At 36.1% G+C, this 13,579-nt stretch overlaps 1 protein-coding gene across 6 annotated transcripts in view; it reads right to left on the bottom strand.

Moving 5' to 3' along the window:
• The window catches only part of KIF27 (kinesin family member 27), a 94,093-nt gene that overhangs the window by 25,660 nt on the left and 54,854 nt on the right, over nt 1-13,579 (bottom strand). For all 6 annotated transcript variants that reach the window (XM_070375410.1, XM_070375414.1, XM_070375411.1 and 3 more), the window contains 3 exons: nt 12,822-13,019; nt 4,144-4,254; nt 1,227-1,403 (listed from right to left, as the gene is read on the bottom strand). In XM_070375410.1, coding sequence (XP_070231511.1) covers nt 1,227-1,403; nt 4,144-4,254; nt 12,822-13,019 — 486 coding nt within the window. The remainder of the gene's footprint in view (nt 1-1,226; nt 1,404-4,143; nt 4,255-12,821; nt 13,020-13,579) is intronic.

Genomic DNA, 13,579 nt, shown 5'->3' with positions numbered 1-13,579 from the left:
GCGCAGAAAGTCTTTTTTTACAATTTTTAAAAATTGAAGTATAATTGATTTACAATGTTGTGCCAATCTCTGCTGTATAGCAAAGTGACTCAGTTATATACATATATACATTGTTTTTTATATATTCCATAATGGTTTATCACAGGATATTGAATATAGTCCCCTGGGCTACACATTAGGATCTTGTTGTTTATCCATTCTAATGTAACAGCTGGGATGTACCAACCCCAGGCTCCCAGTCCATCCCTCTCCCTCCCCCACTCTCCCTTGGCAAACGCAAGTCTATGAGTCTGTTTCTGTTTTGAAAACAGGTTCATTTGTGCCACATTTTAGATCCCACATACAAGTGATATCATATGGGATTTGTCCTTCTCTTTGTAGAGAAAGTTTTCTTAAAGTCTAGGGCAAGTCAGCTTTATTTTCAGACGCTATTATTGCTACTGCTATTATCAAAAAAACTTCTCCTGGTCCTTATAATACTTCTACAGTCATTTTTCAAAACCTGAAACTGAGGCAAAGTCCTTCATAAAACCACTTATCTGAATGGCTCATAAAACCCAAGTCCTACAACAAAAATTTTTGTAAAGATACTCAACTCTTTATAAGTATAAAAAAAAACAAATCTGTATTATACAAAGTCTTCTTTCTTTTATAGGAATTGTGATTAATAGTATAGTTAGATCATTTTCAAGTCTATTCTTCCACATTACCAATGATCACTCAACCTTCACCCAATGTTCACTCTCTAATGGTACAGATTATTTTTAAAATGTCCATTAAGGCTAATAATAGAGGCTTCCATAGGAAATGGCAAGCAAACTATTCTAAATGGTTACATAGTTTCTGTTTGGGATAATAAAAAGTTTGGAAATAGATAACAGTGATGGTTGTAAACACTGAATGTAATTAATGCTGCTGAGTTGTACACTTTAAAATGGTCAAAATGGTAAATTTTATGTTATGTATAACACACTACAATTTTTTAAATACCACCAAAAGTTAATAATAGATAACTCATACTTGGTAGAACACTGAACATTTTACTTCAAAACTGCAATAGATTTTACTGATGGTCATTAAGTAAGCACTAATAAGCCAAATACACTGAAAACCAGAAAAGTTTTCTTTTGGTTTCTAACTTCACAGTGGTTTGATTTACCTTATAGAAAAATAAATATCAATTTATGGCTTACAACCAGAGTCAAAGAGCGTATTAAATAGAATACCTGACTAGATCGCAACTTCTTACTTTCCAGGTGGCTCTTCTCCTGTAACAGGGCCTCCTTCTTTGAAACTATGGCCTCCCGTTTCTTTAAGTCTTCTTCCAGCTCCTCTAATTCTTGGCGTTGGTTCAGAACTTTCTCTACTTCTTCATCTAACCATTTCTTTTGCTTATCCAATTTCTAAATTAAAAATCCAAAGAAATGTTACAATTTGTTTTTCTTCACCATAAAATTTATATGGTAATAATATAACTTCAGACTGACTAAACACCTTAAATGAACAGCGAGAATAACAAAATAGTGTCTGTCCAAAATTGTCAAGAAGTAAGTGGTTCTAAGTTAACATCTTCCTGTGTTGTTTTATAAGGAGTTAAAATTTATTCCTTGAAAATGCTTGAGTCTGGGATTTTTAAGGCTGACAATTTTCTTTATATATACTGACAGTCAATTCTGAGAACATGCTGGAAATCTTGTCTGTTCCAGAGGTGCTTACCTCCATCTCAGCACTAATGAATGAGCTCCTTGCCTGACTGCAGGGACAAAGCTTTTTGCTTCTCTAGCCCCAGTGCCTGCTATACTGCCTTGCCCATGATTGACTTTCAATAAAACGTTATATGAATGACTGAATGAATTTCTGATTCAATTAACCAATGAGGTGAATAAATGAATAGCCATAGTGGAAAGACATAGGTGATAAGGCATGAAAATCTACTCTGCATTATAACCTGTCAACATCAAATAATTACAAAATAAATTGAGCTGTAAAGATTTCCAAAACAAGCCTCTCAGTATTATCTTAAGCTAAGGGTACCTAGAAATAAGTACAAACAAAAATGTGAATGGAATAACTGTCCAAGATGGACTCTACCAAGTGCCCATCTGCACTGCGACAGAGTAATGAAGCAATGCTTCCTAAATAACAAAAAAAACAAATCAATATAGTACTATTTTCCAGTTCTTCTCAAACTTGATAAAAAAAAAAAAAAACCTGTTCCCAGAAACCTATATTAAGACAATAAGACAGTGAATATGCACGAGAAAAAATGAGCAAAGTGGCCAAGGCAAAGTGAGATCCAGAGTCCAGAGCTCTGTAGTTTTTCATCCAGACTTAGATAGTATGGTCCTATAAGCAACAGCGCATGTGAATAATACTAAACCCTAAAATAGCAGCTCTACAATCACTAGAACAGTAAGGATATCCCAGAACAACGATAGAAATACTTTAGTTTTGTTATATCCAGTTATATCTTAGAAACTCCACACATGAGACCCTATGAAGACTAGCAACTAAAACATATTCTACAAACATTTCTTGACTGAGTGGGGTTTGAAAGTTAAGTAAGAGATCTTCTGTAAGCTCCATTCCAATCAAAGAGAAACCAAAAAATGATGACTGTTGATAATAAATGTTATTATATACAGCTAACTCCTAGGTATATGTATGCAAAAATGGAGAAAGGGATTGGTTCTGTCTGAGAAATGGAAGTAACATCAATGCCTGCCTCAGAGTAGGCAATACTTCAGCTGTGCTTTGAGGACTGGGTGCTGTGCTGTGCTTAGTCACTCAGTCGCGTTGGACACTCTGCGTCCCCATGGACTGTAGCCCGCCAGGTCCAGGGAAGCCCTTGAGGATTGGGTAGCAGTCTGCTAACGTAATAGGTGTTTTAGAGAAACAATAATAAATGAGTGAATTTTCCTGCCCCGGAGATAATAAAGTTATGATCCGTGCAATTCACAGTATCTTAGTAAGTTTTCTGAAAATGTCTTACTTTGTCTCTTCTCTCTTACAGTAAATAGTCCTACCACACAGTGCCAATTTTAAATACTTTCTTCTTATAAAAGAGTTTCATATCAAAACAAGGTCCTATTATAAGCTTTTTGGATAGTCATATTGATTAATTTATAATCTTATTTAGAGTCAAATTCTGGAAAATGTTGTTTTAGAACACTAAAAAGCAGGAAGGTTAAAAAAAAAAGCAGGAAGCTTTCTGTTTGCTTATTATTATTTTTAACCCAACAAAGTCAATGCAGGCTGTAAGAACCTATTATTGTATTCATTTAAATTTAGATTCTTAACGTTTTGTAAAGCTGCGCTAACTATTCTATGCTTTCCTACCTCTTCTACTCCTCCACATACCCTTCCACCCAGAAATATTATTACCAGGCATGTCAGAGAGAAAGCTCTTTAACTAATTTCTAAAAAGCACTAGTAAAATAACTGAGAATACATGCATGTCCTAAATCCTACTGTTAAAATATTAATATATAAGATTTAAGAAGAGCAAATAATTTTTTCAGAATTAGGTGGATGCGTTTGCATTTGAGGGTAATTCTAGTTTTAAGTACAGTAATTTTTAAGACTTTTAGTACTGCCATTCCTAATTTACATAAAATTGTTTCTTTGAACTTTAATATTAATTTATGAATTTCATTTTTTAAATGTGGCATTAAGACAACAGCTTTTTAATATATTACATATTGTGCATATACAATTTGGTTGTGTTTGAGTAGAAGAGAGCTCTTATCTTTAGAAATGTATCTGTTTCCAAGGGAATAAACCAGTCTTGACATAAGGATAAACATAATCTAGTTTTCATGTTTACATTTCACAACATTCAAATAAACTCATTTCTACTGAAGTAAGAATACAGCATTCATGTTGATGTTGGGTAGAAACCAACACAATACTGTAAAGCAATTATCCTTCAATTAAAAATAAATTCAAAAGTACAGCGCATTTCTAGATGAGAAATTACTTTTTAATAACAGAAAAGTTTCAGGAGAAATATTAGAAATTTTGTACTCCAGCAGCAAAGTTTAGTGTTTGAAGATTTTATTTAGAGTCCACCTCTTTTTACCTCTACTTAGACAATCATCACATGGAAAAGAAACCAGGAAACACTAAATAGAATCGACAAACCTGGAGTTGGTCTATACTTCCAAACGAACCTTTTCTCCTTTTCATCTTAAATGCATCAAGGTCCTCAGCTTTCAGTTTTAGATCTTTCTGTTCTGTTTTTAACTGTAGTTCCTATAGAAAACAGGAATTTAAATCACCTTATTGCTTTTACTACATGGCCATCAATAAGTATTTATGCAGATAATCATTTTAATATTTACTTTCCTAGTTGCAAAGAGAAAGAAAACAAGTAGATGAAGCTTGGGGCTATTAAGGAAGAAAATAATGTTAGCCATTCAAGCAATAAAATCTCACAGCAAAAATCAGAAAAGCTAGGTATTTTTTTTCATTTTTCGCCTGTGTTACAAATGAGAGTAACAAGGGTAAGAGTATGAAAATTATAAATCCACTTTTCTCTTGCCTTTCTGAGTTCATTACCTTCAGTGAGTCCACCCAAGGTACCCATCTGCAACAGGGATATTAGAATTTATCACAGGAGAAATGTAAAAAGAAAAGTAATACTCAGGTTCCAGCATTCAAAACTCAGATTTTTCAGCATGAGAATAGTCTTTCAAGACTGATCATGGTCCTCTGCAGAGTATTTTCCAAATTCCTTCAGTTTCCATTCACATCTTAAGAGTCAAGTCAAGAGGGCCCATGTGTTCTACTGGGGTTTAGAGACGATGTTACTGTCCACCACCAAAGCTTAGCAAGAATCTGGAAGGAAGCCATGAACTCAAAGTGGGCTGGTCTGCACTGCTATTTCTTACTGGTCCATGATGGATAAGTACAGAAATTAAAAGTAAGTGTTTAGAACCTTTTACAACAATTTAACAGAATAATTTTATGTCTATTGAATCTAATAATTAAAAGATAGACTTATTGTATATTTTAATTTTTATTTCATTTTTCTACTATTTCTTGTTTTACAAAGGTCTTGGGCTCTGACAAATTCATAATAAAATGAAAATTGTACCTTGTGTGTGTGTGTGTGTGTGTGTGTGTGTTAGTTGCTCAGTTCTGTCCAACTCTTTGCAACCCCATGGACTATAGCTCACCAGGCTTCTCTGTCCATGGAACTTCCCAGGCAAGAATACTGGAGTGGGTTGCCATTCCTTTCTCCAGGGGATCTTCCCCACCCAGTGATCAAATCTGAGTTTCCTGCATTGCAGGCAGATTCTTTACCATCTGAGTTACCAGGGAAGACCCCCAAATTGTACCTTTTCCATAGGGAATTTTGGAAGTACTGAAAAAAAGGAAGTAAAAGGGAAGTCTACCATTTTCCAGGTCTGGAAATGGCCGAAAAGAGGAAAAAGAGAGTAAGAAATATGTGTATCCCAGTTTTACTCTTGAGTTTTGACCTAGGAAGGGGATGATAAGTAAACGTGTCACTGAGGGCAGAGAGAATGGGGACTGCAGTGCAGAGGCTTCATACCCACCATAGGTCCATGCAGTCTTGCTGAAAGAACAGAACTATGATCAGGGAACAGCAACTAATTGGACTCCTTGCACTTGGAGAATGAGGATTATGAGTTGAGGACAACTAGGGAAAAGAGATGAAGCCAGAGCTCCTCCACACTCTACACTGAAAGTGAGACCAGTGTGTAGACTATACTGGCTTCACACCAGGGGCCAGGAGGGAAAGGTGGACAAGGGAGAGCAGATTCCAGCCAGTCACAGGAAAGAACCAAGTGAAACTCAGGGAGTCCCTCCTCCTCAACTCCATGTGATGCAATAAAGCTGCACAATGGAACACCACATACACTGGAGCCTATATTCGAGAAGCATGGGGAGGAAAAAATGGAATATTCTTATTCAAGAGAACTGAGAATTATTTGAAGGAAATGTCTAAACTATCAGAATAAGGTTTGAACAGATTGAATATGTGGTTAGTTCCTATGATATTTCCAGCAATTATTATGACATGGATTGGGCTGGGCAGGGTGGGAGGAGTGTCATAAAGAACACGAGGCTACTATAGATTCAATAAAGAAATTTTCTATGCCCACTTGAGTTGAATTATGAGTGAATTTAGACCCTCTTATATTTACTAACCATTAATTTTTCATGCTTCCCTATTGCTTGTTCACAGTTGTAATTCAGCTCCTGTCACAGTCACGGTGACTTTAGGATGCTGAAATAAAGGCACCTTATACCAAGGCTGACTCTCTACTATTCGTTTTTCTACACATGCTTTCAAAGTATGTAACAGGTGATCTAATCCCCTCTTCTGTATGTTGCTCTAGAAATTATTACCTTTACCATATATTGTAATCCCTAACATAATATTAAAATAGCTGTCTACCAGGTACTGTGCTATGCTTTTCACATCTATTTAATTATCCCATTTAACCCTCACAATAATCCTATGAAACAGATACCATTATAAATCCCATTTTACAGATGAGGAAATTGGTGCTTAGAGAAGTAAAAGTCCCATATCACACACTGATCCACAATTTCAGGGGTTCCCATATCTTTTCTTTACTATTTCAGTTAAGAACTGCTGCTCTAAGAAGAACCTATGCAGAAGTCCTAGTATTCACTGGAAATGGTTTAGTCAAGTGAAAAATGAAATGTTAGAAAGCTAGTTCCATAACAGCAAACAAGATGTCCCTTAGGACTCTGAGCAGATGCTGTTTTTGCATGAAGTAATAGAAATTTCAATATATCTTCAGGGAAGACTGTTTCTTTTCCTGGAATAGTGAGAGAGATGGCTAGAAGAAACAAAATTACCCCAGATAAGAAAGTGCTAAGTTTTAGTTACCAGAAGAGTTGCATTTCAGCAGACTATGTGTTCTACTCAAAAGCTTCTTTCTTTTCCCTAAACAAAGATTTAGAGAGTGCTATGTCTTGTTGGTTTAAGCCAGGGTTCATGAGAGATGAGAAGCTGAGACCCAAAGACCACAGGACTAAGAGGTGGGCCTGCTCCTCAGACTGGAGGAAGGACCGCAACACACAGACCAGGCTGTTGGCAATGAAACAAGAACTGACATCAGAAGATTCAGCCTGTACAGCTTTTTGGTTCACTGGATATGGGTAAGGAGGAAGACGACACAGTCAAGAACGATTGATAAATTTCTAGTCTACTCAACTGAATGCACTGAAATGTCATGTAAAGTACACTGGAAAACTTTACTTCCCCCCCATTAAGGGAGCAGGGAGGAAGAGTAGTGAGGAGATAAGAAAGATCCTGAATTCACCTATAAGTCAGTCAGGTCAGTTGCTCAGTCGTGTCCGACTCTTTGTGACCACATAGACTGCAGCACACAAGGCCTCCCTGTTCATCACCAACTCCCGGAGTTTACTCAAACTCACATCCATTGAGTTGGTGATGCCATCCAACCATCTCATCCTCTGTCGTCCCCTTCTCCTCCCACCTTCAATCTTTCCCAGCATCAGGGTCTTTCCCAGAGTCAGTTCTTCACATCAGGTGGCCAGAGTATTGGAGTTTCAGCGTCATCATCAGTCCTTCCAATGAATATTCAGGACTGACTTCCTTTAGGATGGACTTGATGGATCTCCTTGCTGTCCAAGGACTCTCAAGAGTCCTTTCCAACACCACAGTTCAAAAGTATCAGTTCTTCAGTGCTCAGCTTTCTTTGTAGTCCAACTCTCATATCCATACATGACCACCGGAAAAACCACAGCTTTGACTAGACAGACCTTTGTTGGCAAAGTAATGTCTCTCCTTTTTAATATGCTGTCCAAGTTGGTCATAACTTTCCTTCCAAGAAGTGTCTTTTAATTTCATGGCTGCAATCACCATCTGCAGTGATTTTGGAGCCCCCCAAAATAAAGTCTGCCACTGTTTCCACTGTTTCCCCATCTATTTGCCATGAAGTGATGGGACCAGATGCCATGATCTTAGTTTTCTGAATGTTGAGCTTTAAGCCAACTTTTTCACTCTCCTCTTTCACTTTCATCAAGGGGCTCTTTAGTTCTTCTTTGCTTTCTGCCATAAGGGTGGTGTCATCTACATATGTGAGGTTATTGATATTTCTCCTGGCAATCTTGATTCCAGTTTGTGCTTCATCCAGTCCAGCATTTCTCATGATGTACTCTGCATATAAGTTAAATAAGCAGGGTGACAATATACACCCTTGACATACTCCTTTCCCAATTTAGAAACAGTCTGTTGTTCCATGTGCAGTTCTAACTTGCTTCTTGACCTGCATACAGATTTCTCAGGAGGCAGGTCAGGTGGTCTGGTATTCCCATCTCTTAAAGAATTTTCCACAGTTTGTTGTGATCCACACAATCAAAGGCTTTGGTATTAAGTATTAAGAAGAGGTGGATGAATACACACAAGAACTATACATAAAAGATCTTCATGACCCAGATAATCACAATGGTATGATCACTCACCTAGAGCCAGACATCCTGGAATGCAAAGTCAAGTGGGCCTTACGAAGCATCACTATGAACAAAGCTAGTGGAGGTGATGGAATTCCAGCTGAACTATTTCAAATCCTAAAAGATGAGGCTGTGAAAGTGCTGTACTCAATATGCCAGCAAATTTGGAAAGCTCAGCAGTGACCACAGGACTGGAAAAGGTCAGTTTTCATTCCAATCCTAAAGAATAGCAATGCCGAAGAATGCTCAAACTACTGCACAATTGCACTCATCTCACACACTAGCAAAGTAATGCTCAAAATTCTCCAGGCCAGGTTTCAACAGTACGTGAACCGTGAACTTCCAGATGTTCAAGCTGGATTTAGAAAAGGCAGAGGAACCAGAGATCAAATTGCCAACGTCCACTGGATCATCGAAAAAGCAAGAGAGTTCCAGAAAAACATCTACTTCTGCTTTATTGACTAAGCCAAAGCCTTTGACTGTGTGGATCACCTATAAGACAACCCAATAAAGATGCCAATGGTTGGATGTGTGAATCCATAGCTCTAATGGTAAATCTGGTATTAAGGATTAAACCTGGGAGTTGTCAGAGTTAAACTGTAGTCATGGGAAAAGAGACACCCAGGCCAAAGTATGGAAAATAAAGAGGACATAGGCTAGAGTCTGGAGTAATTCCCGTAAGTAAAGAAATGATAGTGTAGGATAAGCTAGCAAAGACAAAGAACAAGCAATCAGAGAAGAAAAACAAGGTAAATATAACTTCACAAATGCAAAGGGGAAAATATCTCAAGATGGAGGAAGTACTTAACTATGTTGAATGCAATGTTAAGGACTTCAGTCACAGAGAGAGCACTGATGTTCTTCTCAAGAGCTTTGAAGTGAATGGTACAGCCAAGACCCAGAAACCAGGCTGGAGAAGACAAGAGAACAAATGAAAAGAAAAGAAACAGAATCAAATATAGTAAACTTTTCCAAGCAGTTTGGTTATAAAGAGAAGAAGAGAGAGAGACAGAAGTATAAAGTTGATGAAGAATAATTTTCAGATGAGAAAAATCTAAGCTGTTTAAAGAAAGAATCTAGCAGAAAAAGAAAAGCTGGAAATATAGGAACAGACAAAGACATAAATGAGATAAAGCATGTAAGTGCTTAGCACAGTATTGAATGAAGATAAATAATAAATTTTATTTATTTTCTATAAATAATAATTATCACAATATTAAGAAGGAGTAACTCAAGAGTATTAAGAAAGCAATTCCATTTACAGTAACATCTAAAAGAATAAAATATCTGGGAATAAATTTAACCAAGAAGGTAAAAGACTAGCACACTAAAAATTTTAAAATACTATGAAAGAAATTAAAGAAGAAATGAAAAGACCACCCCAGGCTTCTCCCATGGCTGGGTGGTAGAGTCCACCTGCCAGTGCAGTAGACACAGGTTCAATTCCCAATTCAGGAAGATCTGACATGCTGTGGAGCAACGAAGCCCCTGCAGAACAACTACTGAGCCTGTGTTCTAGATCCCAGAAACTACAACAACTGAGCCCAAGCATTGCGACTAATGAAGCCCTTGTGCCAAGAGCCCTGCTCCCCAATAAGAGAAGCCACCGCAATGAGATGCCCGCTCACTGCAATGAAGAGTAGCCCTTCACTTACCACAACTACAGAAAAAACTCCAGAGCAATTAAGACTCAGCATAGCCAGAAAATGAAATAAATAAATAAATAAAATGGAGAAAATATTAAAAATAAAAAAATACACCCCATGCTCCTGGATAAGAAAACTTAATATTGCCATGATGCCAATACTACTCTTGAGACCTACACAGTCAACACAATCCGTATCAAAATTCCAATGACTTTTTTCCCAAAATGGAAAAGCTGACCCTTAAATTCATATGGAATTGCAAAGGTCCGAATAGCCAAAACAATGCTGGAAAAGTACAAAGTTGGAGGACTTAATTCCCAATTTCAAAATCTACTGCAAAGCTACTGTAAACAAAACAGTGTGTACTGGCACAAGGACAGACACAGAAACAAATGGAATAGAACTGAATGTTTAGAAACAAATTCATAGATCTATCGTCAACTGATTTTTGACAAGGGTACCAAGTCCATTCAACAGAAAAATAATTGTCTTTCAGTAGATGGTGCTGGATTTCCACATGCAAAAGAATGAAGGTGGTCCCCTACCTCACACCACATACAAAAATTAACTCAAAATGGCCCAAGGACCTAAACACAAGAGCTAAAACCATAAAACTCCAGAAGACAACACGGGGTGGGTAAGTCCTTATGACCTTAGATCTGGAAATGAATTCTTAGATATGACACTAAAAGCGCAAGTGAAAAAAAGGAAACAGATGAACTGGAACATCATAAAAATGTAAAACTTTGGCACATCAAAGAATATTATCAAGAAAATGCAAAGATAATCTACAGAATGGAAAAAACATATTTGGAAGTCATGTATCAAAGTTTAACGTCCAGAATAGAGTGAATTCCCACAACTCAGTAACAAAAGACAATCCAATGAAAAAAGACAACTTCAAAAGACTTTTCTCCAAAAAAGATATACAAATGGCCGATAAACACATGAAAAGATGCTCAATATCATTAGTCAATATGGAAATGCAAATCAAAATCATAATGACATTCCACTTCACATGTACTTGGATGACTATAACAAAAAAGAAACAGAAAATAACAAGTGTTGATGAAGATGAGAAGTCAGACCCCTCAAACATTGTTGGTAAGAATGTAAAATGGTGCTGTCACTATCAGAAACAGTTGGTAGTTTCTGAAAAAGCTAAGCACAGAATTAGCATATGACCCAGCAATTCCACATCAAGGTATTTCAAGTCCAAATTGAAAGCAGGGACTTGAACAGTTACTTCTATGCCAATGTTTATCACAGCACTATTCAACAGCCAAAAGGTAGAAACAACCCACGTGTCTATCAGATAAACGTAGAAAAAAAATGTTGTATATGCATGTAATGGAATATTACCCAGTCATAAAAAGGAATGAAGTTCTGATATATACTACAACATGGCTGAACCTTGAAAACTTTATGCTAAATGAAATAAGCCAGACACAGGACAGATATTGTATGATTTCACTTTTATAAGATGTTGAGAATAGGCAAATTCATAAATACAGAAGTAGATTAAGATTACCAGGTGCTGGGGGAAAGAGGGGGAAAAGGACTCACTGCTTAATGGTTACTGAAGGTGATGAAAAGGTTTAAAAAAAGATAAGGGACGATGGTTGCACAACACTGTGAATGTAATTAATGCCATTGAATTATATGCTTAAACAAGGTAAAAATGTTCAATTTCATATTATATTTTACCACAGTTTATAAAAATCAATAATGTAATATACCAAAACTCACTGAACTATACACTTTACATTGGTAAACTGTATGATATGTGAAGTATATCTCAATAAAAGTGTTTAAAAAAAAAAATAAAGAATCAGTAACTTGGCTTAAATGCTCTTTAAGTTCCCTTCCGTGTCTAAATTCTGTCATTCTTTTTTCTAAGGTCTGAGAATATGTTACTTTCCTAAGTTTAAAATCTAGGAAACCTCCAATTACGTCCCAAACCTTTGGTTCGGCTTAACATTTCAATAGAACAGAGCCTGATACACAGTGCTAGATAAGTGTTCGTTATTGTTGTTATTATGATTATTATCAGCCTCCTTTTCTTCAGAAGAGCCCTACTGAGGCAAGTATGATAAGGATATTTAAGAATTAACAGACACAGAGAGGGTAAGTGATTTTCCCAATAAATGGTCCAGCCAAGAATGAGAGAGTTGGGATTTGAACACACACCAGCCAAGCTCCAGAGCCTGGGCTGATACCACTAGTTCCTCCCAGCCTACAACTGCTAGGCACACAGGTCTGATCACTTTTCTGCACACTAGGAATGAAATGGTACCATCATTTTTACCTTGTACTTTTTCCTATGCTGACACCTGGACAAGGCATGTCAAAGCACTTTGAAAATGGGAAATCCTAGTCAAATGTTAGATATTTTTTAGAAAGTCAGCTTCATAAATTGATGTTTTTGACAGCCTCAACTGAAGTTAAGGTCCTAGTTAGAGAAATTATCATTGCATTTTCTTTTGTGAAGTCAAAGCCTTCAAGACAGTACTCAGAATTCAATAAATAGCTTTTACTATGTAGATCAACAAAGTTTTAAGGTGAATGGGAACGGCAGCCAAGGACAGGCCAAGGTTAGATACCTCACAAGCCAACTGAATCAAGACCTTGGTTTCATTAGCTCTGAGCCGTTGAACATTTCATATTATGCTTAGCAGGAAAGTATGACAATATTACTTTGATTTTTTGTTGATCCCGCTTAATTTCTGCATCCAGTTGTTTCCTTTTTTCGTTTTCTTCTCGAAGTCTTTTTTGCAGCTGTACCTTTTGATATTTCATGTGATCTACATTCTGCTCTAGTTCATTAGCACGTTTCTCATTTTGGATTGACAGTGATGCCAATTTCTTACTATTTTGATGCTTCTTCTGTAAGACCTGGATCACATGGAATATTTAAAAATAAAAAATTGCATTTCTCATATCCTTCCAGTGAACTTAAAACTTATCATTTAATTACACATGTCATTTCGATATTTGGCAAAACCAATACAATACTGTAAAGTTTAAAAATAAAATAAAATTAAAAAAAAAAAAAACAAAGAAAAAAATAAAATAAAATGAATTAAAATTATTTTTTTAATTTAAAAAATATTCAATTAAAATGTGAAAAATGCCTTTAAACAGTTTTTTATAATCTTTGAATATTTCATATCAGTTACATTATTTTTACTTTGAAATTTATTTCAACAATTTTAAGGGATTTCTATCATCTATTTGTGTATATATATTTGCAATATGTGAAACGTGATAGTCAAACTTGTATGCATTTCTTATTAATATACTTGATATTTCTACAAAAAAAAAATTACACATGTTGGCATTTCTTCCTAGATTTTAATTTATTCTTGACAGTTTCACAATTGTTTTCTATATTTCTACTTTTACAATCAGTCAACTATCATAATTTTCACAAGATGTAAAGAATGATGAACCTT

The sequence above is a fragment of the Bos mutus genome, chromosome 8, assembly GCF_027580195.1.
Source record: "Bos mutus isolate GX-2022 chromosome 8, NWIPB_WYAK_1.1, whole genome shotgun sequence".
NCBI classification, from domain to species: Eukaryota; Metazoa; Chordata; class Mammalia; order Artiodactyla; family Bovidae; genus Bos; species Bos mutus.
The sequence above is the reverse complement of the archived record's forward strand: the minus strand, read 5'-3'. Positions and strand labels throughout refer to the sequence as shown.